Source organism: Triticum urartu, chromosome 4 (genome assembly GCF_003073215.2).
Source record: "Triticum urartu cultivar G1812 chromosome 4, Tu2.1, whole genome shotgun sequence".
Classification (NCBI taxonomy): Eukaryota; Viridiplantae; Streptophyta; class Magnoliopsida; order Poales; family Poaceae; genus Triticum; species Triticum urartu.
The window spans coordinates 54903585-54921631 of record NC_053025.1 but is presented as its reverse complement, the minus strand read 5'-3'; the positions used below and the strand labels follow the sequence as shown (position 1 = coordinate 54921631).

Below are 18047 nucleotides of genomic sequence, written 5' to 3'. Positions count from 1 at the left end.
ACTTCAACCTGAAAAGCTCGAACCCAAGTCGGAAAAATGCGTCTTCATAGGATACCCTAAAGAAACTATTGGGTATACCTTCTACCTCAGATCCGAAGGCAAGATCTTTGTTGCCAAGAATGGATCCTTTCTAGAGAAAGAGTTTCTCTCGAAAGAAGTAAGTGGGAGGAAAGTAGAACTTGATGAAGTATTGCCTCTTGAACCGGAAAGTGGCGCAACTCAGGAAAATGTTCCTAAGGTGCCTGTACCGACTAGAGAGGAAGTTAATGATGATCATCATGAAACTTCAGATCAAGTTGCTACTGAACTTCGTAGGTCCACAAGGACATGTTCCGCACCAGAGTGGTACGGCAACCCTGTCTTGGAAATCATGTTGTTAGACAACGGTGAACCTTCGAACTATGAAGAAGCGATGGCGGGCCCGGATTCCGACAAATGGCTGGAGGCCATGAAATCCGAGATAGGTCCATGTATGAAAACGAAGTATGGACTTTGACTGACTTGCCCGATGATCGGCGAGCCATAGAAAATAAATGGATCTTTAAGAAGAAGACAGACGCGGATGGTAATGTGACCATCTATAAAACTCGGCTTGTCGCTAAGGGTTATCGACAAGTTCAAGGGGTTGACTACGATGAGACTTTCTCACCTGTAGCAAAGTTGAAGTCCGTCCGAATCATGTTAGCAATTGCCGCATTCTATGATTATGAAATATGGCAAATGGGCGCCAAAACGGCATTCCTTAATGGTTTCCTTAAGGAAGAATTGTATATGATGCAGCCAGAAGGTTTTGTCGATCCTAAGAATGCTGACAAGGTGTGCAAGCTCCAACGTTCGATTTATGGGCTGGTGCAAGCATCTCGGAGTTGGAACATTTGCTTTGATGAGATGATCAAAGCGTTTGGGTTTATGCAGACTTATGGAGAAGCCTGCATTTACAAGAAAGTGAGTGGGAGCTCTGTAGCATTTCTCATATTGTATGTGGATGACATACTGTTGATGGGAAATGATATAGAATTCTTGGAAAGCATAAAGGCCTACTTGAACAAGTGTTTTTCAATGAAGGACCTTGGAGAAGCTGCTTATATATTAGGCATCAAGATCTATAGAGATAGATCGAGATGCCTCATTGGTCTTTCACAGAGTACGTACCTTGACAAGATATCGAAGAAGTTCAAAATGGATCAGTCAAAGAAGGGGTTCTTGCCTGTATTGCAAGGTACGAGATTGAGCACGGCTCAAAGCCCGACCGCGGCAGAAGATAGAGAAAAGATGAGTGTCGTCCCCTATGCCTCAGCCATAGGGTCTATCATGTATGCTATGCTGTGTACCAGACCTGATGTAAACCTTGCCGTAAGTTTGGTAGGAAGGTACCAAAGTAATCCCGGCATGGAACACTGGACAGCGGTCAAGAATATCCTGAAGTACCAGAAAAGGACTAAGGAAATGTTTCTCGTTTATGGAGGTGAGGAAGAGCTCGTCGTAAAGGGTTACGTCGATGCTAGCTTCGACACAGATCTGGATGACTCTAAGTCACAAACCGGATACGTGTATATTTTGAATGGTGGGGCAGTAAGCTGGTGTAATTGCAAGCAAAGCGTGGTGGCAGGATCTACATGTGAAGCGGAGTACATGGCAGCCTCGGAGGCAGCACAAGAAGCAATCTGGGTGAAGGAGTTCATCACCGACCTAGGAGTCATACCCAATGCGTCGGGGCCGATGACTCTCTTCTGTGACAACACTGGAGCTATTGCCCTTGCCAAGGAGCCCAGGTTTCACAGGAAGACCAGGCATATCAAGCATCGCTTCAACTCCATTCGTGAAAGTGTTCAAAATGGAGACATAGAAATTTGTAAAGAACATACGGACTTGAATATAGCAGATCCGTTGACTAAACCTCTCCCTAGAGCAAAACATGATCAACACCAGAATTCCATGGGTGTTCGATTCATCACAATGTAACTAGATGATTGACTCTAGTGCAAGTGGGAGACTGTTGGAAATATGCCCTAGAGGCAATAATAAAATGATTATTATATTTCCTTGTTCATGATAATTGTCTATTATTCATGCTATAATTGTATTATCCGGAAATCGAATACATGTGTGAATACATAGACCACAATGTGTCCCTAGTGAGCCTCTAGTTGACTAGCTCGTTGATCAACAGATAGTCATGGTTTCCTGGCTATGGACATGGGGATGTCATTGATAATGGGATCACATCATTAGGAGAATGATGTGATGGACAAGACCCAAACCTAAGCATAGCACAAAGATCGTGTAGTTCGTTTGCTGTAGCTTTTCTGAATGTCAAGTATCATTTCCTTAGACCATGAGATTGTGCAACTCCCGGATACCGTATGAGTGCCTTGGGTGTGCCAAACGTCACAACGTAACTGGGTGACTATAAAGGTACATTACAGGTATCTCCGAAAGTGTCTGTTGGGTTGGCACGAATCGAGACTGGGATTTGTCACTCCGTATGACGGAGAGGTATCTCGGGGCCCACTCGGTAATGCATCATCATAATGAGCTCAATGTGATCAAGTGGTTGATCACAGGATCATGCATTACGGTACGAGTAAAGTGACTTGCCGGTAACGAGACTAAACAAGGTATTGGGATACCGACGATCGAGTCTCGGGCAAGTAACGTACCGATTGACAAAGGGAATTGAATACGGGATTGATTAAGTCCTCGACATCGTGGTTCATCCGATGAGATCATCGAGGAGCATGTGGGAGCCAACATGGGTATCCAGATCCCGCTGTTGGTTATTGACCGGAGAGTCGTCTCGGTCATGTCTGCTTGTCTCCCGAACCCGTAGGGTCTACACACTTAAGGTTCGGTGACGCTAGGGTTGTAGAGATATGAGTATGCAGTAATCCGAAAGTTGTTTGGAGTCCCGGATGAGATCCTGTACATCACGAGGAGTTCCGGAATGGTCCGGAGGTGAAGAATTATATATAGGAAGTGTAGTTTCGGCCATCGGGAAAGATTTGGGGTCACCGGTATTGTACCGGGACCACCGGATGGGTCCCGGGGGTCCACCGGGTGGGGCCACCCATCCCGGAGGGCCCCATGGGCTGAAGTGGGGAGGGGAACCAGCCCATAGTGGGCTCGTGCGCTCCCCTCTTTGGGCCCCCCCTGCGTCTAGGGTTGGAAACCCTAGGGTGGGGGGCGCGCCTCCACTTGCCTTGGGGGCACTCCACCCCCCTTGGCCGCCGCCCCCTTGGGAGATCCATCTCCAGGGCCGGCGCCCCCCAGGGGGCCTATATAAAGGGGGGGAGGGAGGGCAGCCGCACCCTCAAGTCTTGGCGCCTCCCTCTCCCCTGCTACACCTCTCCCTCTCGCAGAAGCTCGGCGAAGCCCTGCTGCGATCACTGCTGCTGCATCCACCACCATGCCGTCGTGCTGCTGGATCTTCATCAACCTCTCCTTCCCCCTTGCTGGATCAAGAAGGAGGAGACGTCATCCGCTCCGTACGTGTGTTGAACACGGAGGTGCCGTCCGTTCGGCACTTGGTCATCGGTGATTTGGATCACGGCGAGTACGACTCCATCATCCCCGTTCTCTGAACGCTTCCGCTCGTGATCTACAAGGGTATGTAGATGCACTCCTCTCTCCCTCGTTGCTAGATGACCCCATAGATTGATCTTGGTGATGCGTAGAAAATTTTAAAATTCTGCTACGTTCCCCAACAGATAGTCCGTCACCCAACATGTCCATCCTTTGATTGAAAGCTGAAATCTACGAGAAAATATCATCAACAGTGATTGAGTTTTTGATGGCGCCTTGCAATGATGGGATGGTAATCCCGATCAAGGCCGGCGAGGATGTAGTCGACCATCTCACCGTCGGTCATTGTGTTAGAATAAATTCGAGGCATATCGTTGATTATCCGAGGACCAAGCAATCACACGAGCACGACACCGAGATTTGTTAACGAGGTTCACCGACATGGCTACATCCCCGGGGCTTGACTATGGGTGCTCCTCCCCATGACACCATTACAATACCGCACCCGGTCGCCCTGGACACCGGCACATGCCGCCGGCTTCCCCTACGTTCCGGTGCTATTATGTTGGCATAGGTTACATCGTGTGTCTACCCCCGCTATATATGAGAGGCCTAGGATACAAGTGTTCTATTAGGACACGACTCCATATCCTATCTAAACACAATACAACTACAAGTCCAACTGTAACCTACCTCGTACACAATATTCGACACAATTCTAACAAACTCCACCTTGGTGAATATTCTCCACCACCTTGAATTCGTCCATGCATCAAACTTCCATGTACATTGGACTTGAGCTTATCCCATGAGTACCGCTGCTACTCCAAAGACTCCATATGACTCCACCTGCAACTTGTAGTCCCTTCTTTTCTTGACCACAGTCAACACTCGAGCAAAATTAAGTTCCTTGTTACTCTAGTTTGTGCTCCCAACTTCCAGAGTATCAGTCCAACGCCATCACACACTGATCACCGACCTGCGTGAAAAAGAACAACTCATATATTGGGTGACACATATAAGAGTGACCTGAACTCAACATCTCCGCTCCTTTCTTGACTGTCTGTCTGAAATTTGAAGAAATTTCACCATTGCTTTTAGTCATCCCGAGTCAAATTCACAGTTGTCTCACCACATGTATGACCACCAGAGCCCTGGCCCGTCTCCATGCCTCGTGCGTACCGCACGCCTCGCCGCTATTATGCGTCGAGCCTCCGCTGTCCCGGTCGAGCCTCAAGGGTCGCGAACCCACACCACTCAACCTCCACTGCAGAGTACTACCGATCACCACCGACCGATGACGAGTTTCACGCTTCCATCAGACCACTGGGCTCCAGTCCGAACTGCATGTCACTCGCTTTTCCCACTGAATAGGCTTCGATTCTCTGGATCCTTACACCGTAGCCCCTCAATCCAGCTCCACCTCCAACATGACTCCATGGTAGATGATTAGTCCACCCTCGCGCCCCGTCGACTTCAAACTCCGTGTGTACTCCGTCTTGAATCAACCCCGTGCCATAGTATTGTCGAAGCCACACAAACCCTCGGGGCCTGCGCCACGTGTGTCCACGCCCAGAAGTCGGTCACCATCAGCATCACGCCCCTATGCTGTCGTCGCCGATCCCACCACCGTCTTCTGTACCAACCGACTTGCGTCGATCCTGTCAGACTGTCCAGTCCGACCCAGCCGAACTCGTTCGACTGTATGACACGCTCGAGGCTCCCAAATCGTCTTCCATGAATTTCCATCCATCACATGATAATTCCATCTCAGTTGGCATGACTTCCCGCAATGCCTTCAAGCATCCTTGATGTGCCAACAAATCTTTCATCCATGTCTGCCATAACCCAAGGTTTTCAGCTCCGCAAACTTCTCCACCTCAAACCTGGTACCCGTTGGCACCATGGTTCTTTGTATGGCTGACCCTGCGAAAAATTATCCAAGCTTTCCTCACGTGATGCCCAAGTACACAAGCAAAACCTGGCGTGGTACACCCTCATGTACTAATAGAAATTTCAACCAAAAAACCTTCTGGTCTTCTCACGTGGCGTAGCTCCCTTGGCACAAATTTTGTAATGCTAGCTTTGCCTTGCCTCAACTCTTCTGATGATGTGTATCAATGAATTTTCTCCGCCGATTCGATCTCCTGCCTTGTGTCATATACCAGGACTCGGTCCTATTCTTTTTGTCCAAAACAAATCTCATGTAGCTACACAAATGTGTCTTCAGATCAGCGGCACCCTTTCATGGGCCTCAACACACATCTGGCCCGCTGCTCCTTCTCGGCCCCAAGCCACGGCTGCAAGCCGCACAGCCAGCCTGCCCACAAGCCGCTGCCCCACGTACGCGTCTTGTGCTGGACCATGTGCACCACTGCAGCTGTTTGCGGCTACCGCAACACGCCGAGATTGATCTTTCACCGTTGTAGCCACCCGCACCGATTCCGATTACTACTCGAAGATTACAGCACGACAAACTCGGCTTTAGATCGCAACTCGCCGACATCCTACATCCCGTATTATGATCACTTCCTGCAGATTTACGTCTATGCTTCTTCTTACTCTAGATCAACTTCAACGGTCTCTTTGAACCTTGCTCTGATACCACTTGTTAGAATAAATTCGAGGCATATCGTTGATTATCCGAGGACCAAGCAATCACACGAGCACGACACCGAGATTTGTTAACGAGGTTCACCGATATGGCTACATCCCCGGGGCTTGACTATGGGCGCTCCTCCCCGTGACACTGTTACAATACCGCACCCGGTCGCCCTGGACACCGGCACATGCCGCTGGCTTCCCCTGTGTTCCGGTGCTATTATGTTGGCATAGGTTACATCATGTGTCTACCCCCGCTATATATGAGAGGCCTAGGATACAAGTGTTCTATTAGGACACGACTCCATATCCTATCTAAACACAATACAACTACAAGTCCAACTGTAACCTACCTCATACACAATATTCGACACAATTCTAACACATTGGACGACCGGCGGCTGGAAGCTCATCTCCGAGACTCTTCATCTTGACGATGAAGGAGTTGCTTGACATGTTGCCCTTCTTGGTGTTGGAGATGGCAATTCTCAGATTTGTTATCCGAGATTGGGACTGCGCAGCAAATAGTGCGGTAAGAGCAGTCCATAGATCATGAGTACTTTCCTTACCAATGACCCGCGCCAAGATTTTGGGAGTGAACCAATTCGACATGTAGCTCGGAACCTGTTGATCTTTCGCTAGCCACAGGCCATACAGAGGGTTTTGCTCCATGGCCGTGGTATTTCCCGCCTTCGCGACCTCCACCGTTCTTGGTGGTGCGGCATCTGTACTGTCGAGGAGGCCAGTTACTTGCGCGCCTCGCAGCGCTGGCATCACCTGCGCTTTTCAGAGAAGGTAATTCCCTCTTGCGAGCTTTTCTGTTAGAGGGGCTCCGAGGTTGAGGGAGACGACGCTAGAACCAGCCATGGTGATAGGATTTGGGTTCCTGGCGATGATTGGGTTTGGGTTTCTGTTCGCTGGATGATGGAATCGCTACATGATGATAAAAGGCTAGGCTTTGTATACCATGTTAGAATCTATGAAGCGTTCCTTCTCTCCCAAAGAAGAGCCGCGTGTGTATATTTATTGAGGCTGAAATCCTTGTCCGGAGTACAAGAGAGGAGGAGATCGATCCAGTCATTACAGAGAAAGAGAGATAGATTCAGATACGAGGGAAGATAGTTGAGATTACATGGCGTGAATAACTCAAACTCTAACACAATAAACTATAGAGCAGATAAAGGAGATGAAAAGTGCATGATCGTATTGCTGCCAGTTTTGTAACTTGAGGAGGAGATGTTGGAAAGGAAAAGTACACAGGAGGAGAGGTGTCTGGTGCATCGGTCTTTTGCCACACATCGCCCGCTTTAACACAATGTATCGCATGGGAGCTAGGCCGATGTGTGGCAAAACCGTTTTGGAGCTCGGCCTCCAATGGGGCCTCCAAATTCAAAATTCAAATTTCATCAAAATTCATGTTTTTATGTTTCAATAATTCTGAAAAAAAGGTACATACATGAAGGCATAGCACACATGTGTGTAAATTTTCAGGGCAAAATACGATGAAATGAGGGAAGAAGGTTGGAGAAAGAGGCTCGGCGGCGTTCCGTGCCTTCGCCCTCGCACGGCGTTTCGTACCTTCGCCCTCACACGAGAGGCATGCCGGTCCTCGACCCTGGACTTGCCATCGCACCTGGGGCACCCGGCGCATCCAAGGTAGCGCACATTGGCGTTGTTGACCTTGGACTATGAGCAGAATATCCCCGGGATGATGACACAACACAGGAGTTGCACGGCCAGACTGGGTCCATCCGGGGTGGAGCGCTTATTCCTCCAGCCACCTCCCATCGACTTAGGATCTGCCGCGATCGCGTGCCTTGAGCCACCGACGCCGGCTTATCCAAGCCCCTCTTGCACAGACGCAATGGATTCCCGTTGTCACGACTCGGGCGGTGAAGCTTGAGCGAATTTCTATCGGGACCGGCGGAGAGTCGGGCGAACGACAAACTCCTCGTCCCGACAGGGGACAAGGTCCCAGTCGATGGATCCAAAGTTGCTGGACTCGGATCCGCTGCCCATCATGTAGAAGAGGAGGTAAGGACGAGGGATGGAGTGGACTGAGAGTGAAGTGGAGTGGGAGGTGGGGTTTCATCCAGATGGAGATAGATAGGTTATATTTGTAGGGTCGGGTGGGTTAACATGGGCCAAATTTGATGTAGCACACATGTGCAGGCCTCTATATATCGACCCCGGTTATGAACTCGTAATGGTGTGCCAGTCAGCCTGGGCATCTAGAAATACTCCTAAAGAAAATCTAGAAACAGGTTAAAAGGTCCTGTTGGGTAGTATTTTTGTGACTGGTCTTTGATTGGGCCATCCGTCATGACATACAGGGAGGGAGGGATACTTCAGCTGTAGATCGAAAAGAGCAAATGGAGGACGGGCTCCATGGTGGACTTAAAAAAAAGCATATTTCCACATTACAAAAAAAATCGATTTTTTTACATACACAAATACATGTATAACACATCCAGGAAAAATTTCATAACAATATACTTTAATATGTGGTGTACAACATACATGAAAATGGGCCATTTTTATTGTTTTGGGCCGGGTTTTTTTTTTCATGCAGCTTGCAAATCATAATATTTTTGAACGAAATTTTACAAATCCATCACGAATATGTATAAGTTTTCACAGAATTTTTTCGATTTTTTTGAACTTGAAAATATTATCATTTTTGAATATATATTGAAATAAAATCCACCAATGTACCCGTCCACCGAAACTACTCTACTCTACTCGGGTCCGTATTGTACCCACCCATCAGACCGGACGAACCAATCGCCTGCAAATTGCCTTGTTCGGCGCGTCAGTCGAGGGTGCATACACACACTCCGCAAGTGCCACCCAGAACCGAATCTCCTCCGCTGCAGCCGCAAGCAGCGACAGCCCCGGCGAGGCGGCGACTGAGGAGAGGAGGGGCTGCTGACAGCGGGATCGAGCGATGACAGGTGAGCCCAGCGCCCAATGGAGTCCCTCCACGTGTCTCCCCACCTGACCGGAGGAGCCGTCTGTCCTTGCAGCTGTCCGGCGGCAGGCGGCGGCGAAGCGGAGCGGAGGCGGCGCGGCCGGGAAGAACGCATGGTTGGCGGCGGATGGGAGCAAGAGGTGGGGGGAGAAGTTCTTCCTGCTGTACACGCCCTTCTGGCTCACGCTCTGCCTCGGCGTCGTCGTCCCCTTCAAGCTCTACGAGGTACTACCAGCGCTAGCCGCCCTCGCCTGCTGGTCGATCGATCTCATCCTGGGAGCGTTTTGGTGGATCCTAAAGCGAAGATGGGATCCTGAGAGAAAGATTCGATCTTGCTGATTTGTTTTGTAGCGACTGGATCAACTATCTTCTTCCTCTTATATAAGCATTCCTGTATTTTTTTATTGTGGTGATGTGCAGAGTTTCACGGAGCTGGAATATCTGGTTCTTGGATTGGTGTCAACCGTGCCTGCCTTTCTCATCCCTCTGTTCCTCGTAGGAAAGGTAATTTGGCACCCTCCTTCTAGGCTTCTACTCACTCGTCAGATCAACTTCTGAAGATCTGTTCGACGTGACATTCAGTCTTCAGAGGTTAACCGTGTCCCCATGATTACTCTTCGTAGCAAAGAAAGGGCGGTATCTGCGCAGCAGTATTACTGTTTCACCAAATTCAGGTGTCCGCTGTTAAGTGAGAATGGAGAAACATTGTAGTAGTATGCATAAACATAGACATTAACATTTTATCGCAATTAAGATGACAACTAGAGTTGAGAAAACATTTTATAATACTGCACCATTATGATGGAAGAGCAGGAGGGTTGTCTCGGCAAGTCAGCTTCTCCATTAGGATGTGCTCCTCTCACTTGCAGCTCTCTTATCCGAGCTTCAGTTTTGCATTGCATCTTTTCCCTTCTGATCTGTCTTCCTATTTTCGGTCATAAACTATATCTTCTTAATTTGGTCCATAAAGGATGCAAATTTGAGCTTATTATGTTACTCTTGTACTGGTGTGTACACCAATCATATATTTGAAAGTTAAGTTGATTTTTTTCTCCATTTCAGGCAGATAGTATTAGAAGTTTAAAAGATCGTTACTGGGTCAAGGTATGTATTTTCAGTGTGGATCTTTTGTAAGCCAATTTGTTCCAGAAATGAACACTGTCCCGGAAAGCCCCACAGTTGTATGTAATATGATTCTGTTATATAGACCTGGTTCAGGATTATATTTTTCACTACAATTATACTGTACTCAGATTTAACTTTGACCTACAGAAATTTAAAAGTGCTCGTATAACAATTTATGTATCAAGCGTTTACCATATTTTTGCCAAGTGACACTCATGAAAGCTTTTGTAATATAAACTCAGCAAGCTACACTGTATGAACAAACACTAGTGATATATTATCTTCAGTTACGACAGTACTTACTTTGTTGCTCAACTACTAATACAGGTATAATGAGCAGCACTTCTCATTGTCTATGGACTTAGTTTTATTTGGTAATGCATTTTCTCACATTATCTCTTCGAAACTGTTTGCTAAATCCATGATACATCTTTCAATTGCAGGCTAATGTTTGGATTATAATTTTCAGTTATGTCGGTAACTACTTTTGGACGCATTACTTTTTCACAGTTCTTGGTGCGTCATATACTTTTCCATCATGGAGGATGAATAATGTAAGATCCTGTTCACACAAGGGATGGATGGGTGGAGAAATTTCACTGAGAGTGCTACTCTTTACAAATATTTTATTTTGTCAGATACATGTTCTTTTTACTTACTATACCTGTAACATATTTTTGCGGAATACTACTATAAAGTCAATCAAATTGTCTCATTTCATAGCTTTGTTCCCACTTCATATATCCCCTTCCATCATTTCTCTTCTGCAAATTAGGGGTTAATAGCAGGGTTGAAGTTTCTGCATATTAGTTGAGTACCACATGCTGATGGTATCATTCATCAATTCAGATTTTATATTTAATTTAAAACTTTGTTTGGTTGCTACATAGTTTCCGTTATGTTATGTACATTATTGACACAAATCAGATACATATCTGTTGCAACCCTTCTATTGTAATTCTGTAGTGCATCTGTGGGATAGTAACTAGTTATTCAAATGTGCTACACTAATTCTACTTATTTGTTTCAATGCTTAATGATTTTCTTCATGTTTCAGGTACCCCATACAACATTTCTCCTGACCCATGCCTGCTTCTTATTTTATCACATGGCATCAAATATGACACTTCGTAGATTACGTCACTCTACAGCTCACCTGCCACAGTCTATTCGGTGGTTGTTTGAAGCCGCGTGGATTTTAGCACTCTCATACTTCATTGCATACTTGGAGACCCTAGCCATTGCAAATGTATGTTCCAGCATATATTTCTTGATGCATAGAGTGCTATGAATATTATGAGATTTTTCTCCCCAGTCTACTAATATTTAACTTTCATCTGCTTGCGTACAGTGGTGATCATCAATATTTTGTGCCTTAATTCTAGAGTACAAACTATTTTGATTGAATCCAATCTTTTATTACTTTTTGTGTGTGTGTGTCTCATGCAGCTCAATTGCACAGAACCCATCTACTCTAACTATGTATCCTGCTGGACTAGGTAGATAACAGAGAACATGCAGACAATGCCTTTGAATCTCTAATTATGGGCAAGTGTGGATAAGAACTTCTAGGCAATCCTTGATATCTCTTAATTTTAAGTGCTAGGTCATATCAAGTTTGTACGTATTGTCCCTTAAAATATAAATCAGTGGTAGCTTGTGCAATGCTTTCGACACATGTTCTACTGTTCACTGTGCGGGCATTGTGAGCCTGGAATCAGTTCTCTGATGCACCTGGAAGCAACTAGGTAAATATAGTCAAATAGTTTATACTTACATACGAAACAGATGTCATACGTAAATAAATTTCAAACAGTGCCCAGTTATTGACACTTAACATTTCGAGGAAATTACTGCTTCGTATTTTGGTTGCCTGACATGGGGAAATCTTTAGTTCCTAATGTAGATTGTATCATCTATTTGACTAAGATTCATCTACCTTATGTCCCACGAATTAAACGCTGTAGTGATTTTCTTCGTGTAGTGTTTACATTTTTTCTGTAACCAGAGTTTTTTCTATCAGTCTTGTTTATTTTTCAATGCATCAGAATTTCGTAAGGTACTTGGGAAAATTAAATAAAGCAAAACATTCTACCCCCATGTTGCAACTATTTTGTAGCATCACATCAAATTGTATCACGAAGTTATGTTATACACAACCACAGTATGTCATTATTTGTGATGTACATACAGTTGATGTTGTTTTCACTTTTCAGTGATGCTATCCAGAAAGCTAAATGTTTCCTTGCTTATACGTACTAAATTTTTTCTGCTTCTGCATCCTTTTTCTATTTGTGAATGAAGCCAAGATACTACATTCCTGATGTTAAAATTGACCTTGCAGTTTCCATATTACGAATTCGTCGATCGGGACATAATGTACAAAGTTGGATCATTGTTTTATGCAATTTACTTCCTCGTCAGCTTTCCGATGTTCTCAAGGTAAAACTTGTCTGAATTTAGTCTCCTTTTCTCCTCTTTCTGCTATGACTTTATCCATCGAGCTCATTGTTAAACAGCAATATCTGGTTCTGAACTCTGTCAATGCTTGCCAAAACATTTAAGCTTTTCTCTAGCTGGCCATATTAAACATCGGTATATTGAATAACCAAAATAATATAGTTCTGAATTCCAACAACCTACTTCATTCGCATCATCGCAGTTGGGTGCATAGGCTTCTCACTGTTTTCTCTTTACCTAGTTCTCAATCTCATAATCCATATTCAACTCTGTGTAACTCTTATTTGGCATTTTCAGGATCGACGAAAAAGCAGAGAAGTGGGACCTTCCCAGGGTGGCCGTCGATGCTCTGGGCGCAGCCATGCTCGTCACAATAATACTCGATTTATGGCGCATATTTCTGGGGCCAATCGTACCCATCCCCGAATCAAGACGGTGCGCACAGCCGGGGCTTGCATGGTTCCATGCGCAGAATGAAAGCGTCTAATCCAGGAACAACATGAATTCTTCTGTTCCCACATGTACCGTCAACCCCAGCCATTGCCGCTGTCCTTCAAGAGTGTTCGCCTCTCCATTGGAGGGATGAAAACTGCTGATTAATGGATCGATTTGTTGTCTGCATGTAGTATTTGCTTCGTGCGTGCGAATAGCGAACTGGTAATTTGTAAGTTCAGCCTGATCTTAGAACCTGTTTTGAATAAGCTAGTGGCAATGAAGATTTGATGTCAGCCAGAAAGTGATTCTTGACGCAGCACGGTCTGTGTGCGGCTCGAAAGTAGCCTTCGGGGTGCTTGGGGCATGCATGTCTAATACTCGGGTCTCCTTTGATTGACAGGAATTTTGTAGAATTCTAAAGGATAGGAATTTTATAGAAAAAAGAATCCTTTGAAGCCCTTTGGTTTGTAGGAATGAATTTCTATTCATACATGGGATATGAGTCAAGCCTTCACATTTCAAAGAAAAAACATTAGCCTAGACTCGAGTGAAAAAATTCCTAGCCTACGCGTGGCCGAGGGGCAGCTCCCCGAGTTGTTGCCGGCGTCGGATGTGTTACCGTCCTAGATGCAGTCGCTGGACCTATGATCGTCCAGCAACGGGCATGTTGTATCCGTGCAACACCTCGGCACTAAGTGGGAAGTTGGGGTGGGCTGGCGGGTTAATGTAATGATGTTGTATCCGTGCAACACCTCGGCCAAGAGGCCGGAGAGCTGGCGCGGGCTTCAGGTGCAGAGTGTCGATGATGAAACCTCATATCGCTTCGCTTGGGAGCCCAGAGCGAGGGCTATGGATGCAGACTCCAAAGCGTGCTCGGGAGCAGTGTCCATTGCCCGGAGAAGTGGTGGGATGTGAAGGCGGATGCCACCAATAGCGGTTGATGCCGAACTCAAGGTTTCTGAAGAAGAGGGCTCTGATGGGGGGTGGGTGGTGGGTTTGGTGTAGAGTCGACCCGTCTCATCCACAAACAAAGGTGAGGGAGTCAAAGATGACTTTGGCCCGACATGAATACGCAGGCTGAAAGTTGATATCCAATCTGGGCTACATCTCTGATCAACGCAACTCGCGCCTGGCGCGCCAACTCCCCATTTAGTCCCGATCTGGTGGTGCGCAGGACTAGTAGTATCAGACGGGATCACTCACGGAGGGTTTACCCAAGTTCGGACCCTCATCATGGAGGTAACATCCCACTCCTGTTTTGGTTATTGATTGATGAGGAAAATGCCTCGTGTGAGAGGGTCACAATATGCATAGTGATGTTGTTATCGAGACTACGAATGGTATGACATGCCTCGAACTACCCTTGGTCTCGCCTTATAAAGGGCAACGAGACCTAAGGTTACAAGTTTGCTAACTGACCTAAGGTCCAGGCCGATGAGGGGTTCTTGACTTGCACGTCAAGATGAGAATCTTCCAAAAGGAGGGCTCGAGGAACCCTGACCATACCTTTGCTTGTTGGGTCTTGAGGTCAGCCCACTGACCGACTTTCCAGCTGATGGGCCACCCCAGTATAATAAACTATCGATGTGCTTTGTCGTGTCGTTCTTCATTCATGGAGCCTTTTATTCTGCTGGCCTCTATTTTTGAAGGTGATGGCAGTATCTGGAAGACAATAATGTACCCTCCCTTCGGCAAAGAAGTAGCACGACATCCCTCCCCCACACCCACGGCCTAGAAAATCAGCGACTAGCACCACCCCTTTCACACGAGCACCGACAATAAGAAAAACTCACCGCGATGCATATATAGTTCACACAGACTACACATCGCTTGCAATTGGGCCCAACAACCATATATAGTCGGACAATCCACTTACAGCCAGGCCCTAAGCGCCGCCCAGCCCCACTGCACCACAACTCCCTCTCTAGGGAGCTTAGTAGTTGTAGTAAGTGACTCGTCGATCAAGTGGGGAGAGATTGGGCTGGTATGCATGTGGGCCATATGTTTAGTTGGTTCCATATGCCATAGGGGTTTGATTGTTGTTTGACGATAGGATAGGTAAATCTGATTTGGCGAGTGCAACTCATACACAACGCCCACACGTTGCCGAGCGATAGCTTGTAATGGGCAAACCTATTAGCCTCCACCCTGTTTTGTTTTTTGGGACTTCTTACCTATTTTTAAAATATATATTTGCCCCCTTTTCAACTCTTTTTTACTTTTACTTTCTTTTTTTGCTATAAAATCATGATTTTTTGAAAATGTTGTAATTTTTTAAATTCATAAATACTTGTTCAATTCATGAATATTTTTTCAATTTCATGAACTTATTTCAAATTAATTATTTTTTTAACTCTGCAAACTTTTTATAATCTACAAAAAGCAGAGGTTGTTTTTTTCTGTTTCCTGAACAATATTATTTTTTGAGAATCATTTCTTGAACTAGTAAGAGCAAATAGATGATGTAAAATACACCATCAAATTAAAATTTACATCACCAAAAAATGGGTTTTTACATCATAAAAAAATCTCTAACTTCAACAAATGACCTCCAACTCCAAATGTAAAATTTACGTCACCGCGGAGGCGGCCATGGTGAGGTGCACCTCAGCGGTGATTAGTGGCCGCCGGGTCTGAGGAGGCGTCCATGAGGTCCGTTGGCGGCAGTTAGGGCTGCGCGCGTTTTGGTCGAGTGATGCAAATTTGCATCACTTGATGCCCTATTTTACATCACGAGCAAATCTCGAGTAAAACAAAATTACATCCTGTTGGAGCAGCGTTTTTGTGCCTTGATGATGTGAAAATAATATTTTACATCTACATTATTAATCGGAGTTGCTCTTTTTTAGGGATTATTGGAGATGCTCTAATTGGCTTCCATGAGAGAAGAACGATGATAGCGGTGCGCCTTTGGCTCGTTCCAGTTATCGTAGTCGTTATTAGGTGGTCTACAGGCTTGGATGTAATTTTTGTTACTTCTCATGTTCTTTATGCTGCCATGATATTTGATGAATACCAGATCTGAGTTTTTTTCTGAAAAAAAACTGCCTGTTTTTTTCATGAACAGTGATGGAGCGAACGAGTGAGTGGCGACCGAGCCAGTGCCTACAAACCAAAGGGTCCTCTTCAGTGCGCACGCACGCAAGCAACCCAAACCCCTGACGCCGAGGATAGGATTTTGCTCCTCCCCCAAATCCCTCCGGCCATGGCCTCCTTCCCGCTGGCATCCGCCGCCCGTTCCCTCCCCACCATAGCGTCGCACCTCCCGGCAGCCGCGACCACCCGCAGCGTCTCCATCCCGGCCTCCCCCGTCCCCGCGGCGAAGAACGCCGCCTCCTGCAGCCTCAACACCAGGAGCCGCCGCAGGCCAGCCGTTCGACGGAACGCCGCGGAGACCTACGTGCCAGGCTCCGGCAAGTACATCGCGCCGGACTACCTCGTGAAGAAGGTGTCGGCCAGGGAGCTGGAGGAGCTCGTCAGGGGGGAGCGGAAGGTGCCGCTCATCGTGGATTTCTACGCCACCTGGTGCGGGCCGTGCGTGCTCATGGCGCAGGACGTCGAGACGCTTGCGGTCGAGTACGAGGACAGCGCCTTGTTTGTCAAGGTGGACACGGACGAGGAGTACGAGTTCGCGAGGGATATGCAGGTACGGGGACTGCCCACGCTGTATTTCTTCAGCCCGGATCAGGGCAAGGACGCCGTTAGGACCGAGGGGCTGATTCCTATTGAAATGGTCAGGAACATCATCGAAAACGAGCTGTGAGTTTTGTCTGGGCAACGTAGTGTCTGTAGTAGCTACATTATTTAGCTGAGTCTTGTAGTAGTGATTAGTATTTCTTTAGGTGCAGCCTGCGGTGGTTGATTCGAGCTTTGTGTTGCTGTTCGGCCGCAGGTTCGCGTATGCAAGATCTGCATGAGCAGAATGTAGCATCAGGGTTTGAGCCTGAGACTAACAAATTGGTTCTCTATTGCACTATTCTTGTGTGCTTTGTCATTGAGAGCATGATTGGCTTGCTGCCAATATTTGGCTAGCCTTGCACCGTCGGCGGTTGTGCTGATAGGTTCATCTCGTCTCTATTTCCTGGTGGTTAAACAGTCAGTCACGTCTCCCATTACCTGTGTTATGTGCATTTTCCAGTTCGTTGGCGGTTGTTCTATGCGGATTTGGTTGGTTTATATGCTTTGCACGCGATGTGTTTGTTGTTCTTCCAAATGTGGATACGGTGGTGTTGTAGTTCATAGACGTGTGATGCTGCATGTACTTGATGGATAAACATGGTTGCTAGGTTCTCTGCTGGCCTTTGTTAATGGATGCCTCATCTTCTGGGTGATCGTGGTCGGTGGTGCATTGCCACGGCCGAGTCTTGGCTCGTCTTGCTCTATTCTAGTGTGGGCTGCTTCTTTCCTGCTTCTGCCTCCTTGTGTTCTAGCCCGCTCAGAAATTCCTCGGGCGAGATGTGGCTGTGATGACGTTGTTGGTTACCAGCAGCAACGGACATCATGTCGAGGGTCAGTCTCCCTGGGCTGTTCTCCATTGTGTTCATTCATCTTTGTTCTTTTGCCTTCCTTGTAGTAGAAACAGACCAAACAGATGTTTTCAAAGAACCAGTCAAGATCGCCACAACGTCTGATGGCCATGGCAAGATCACATCCTAGATTATTTTTGTTCACTGTTTTATCTGGTAGCTCCATTGGTCCCTTGGTTTGTTCTGTTCAGAGAAGTATTCCAGATGATCGTCCTAAAAAAGGTAGAGACATCCAGGTTGCCACCTTTATATTTCAGTAGTGTACGCCGTTTTGTTTGCTGCTAATTATATGATCAACTATCATAAGTTTGTTCTATATTTAGTTTCATGTGCATTTTACACAGCATTTTTTTTCCGAGAGATTTCTTCAGCTAGAGCAAGCATAAAGTGGTCAATGGAATCATTCT

The 18047-nt window shown here is 46.4% G+C and overlaps 2 protein-coding genes across 2 annotated transcripts; both read left to right on the top strand.

Annotated features, from left to right (window-relative positions):
• The first annotated feature begins 8874 nt into the window (after positions 1–8874).
• LOC125550622 (cycloeucalenol cycloisomerase-like) lies at positions 8875–13430 on the top strand. The gene is made up of 8 exons (XM_048713651.1): positions 8875–9077; positions 9150–9319; positions 9515–9598; positions 10157–10198; positions 10663–10773; positions 11277–11468; positions 12564–12661; positions 12977–13430. Exons 1-8 carry the CDS (start codon positions 9071–9073, stop codon positions 13164–13166), a joined length of 894 nt encoding a protein of 297 aa, XP_048569608.1. The 5' UTR covers positions 8875–9070; the 3' UTR covers positions 13167–13430.
• A 2792-nt stretch (positions 13431–16222) lies between these two features.
• Positions 16223–17108, top strand: LOC125550621 (thioredoxin-like protein CITRX, chloroplastic). The gene has a single exon (XM_048713650.1). It carries the CDS (start codon positions 16320–16322, stop codon positions 16875–16877), a length of 558 nt encoding a protein of 185 aa, XP_048569607.1. The 5' UTR covers positions 16223–16319; the 3' UTR covers positions 16878–17108.
• The last annotated feature ends 939 nt before the right edge of the window (positions 17109–18047 follow it).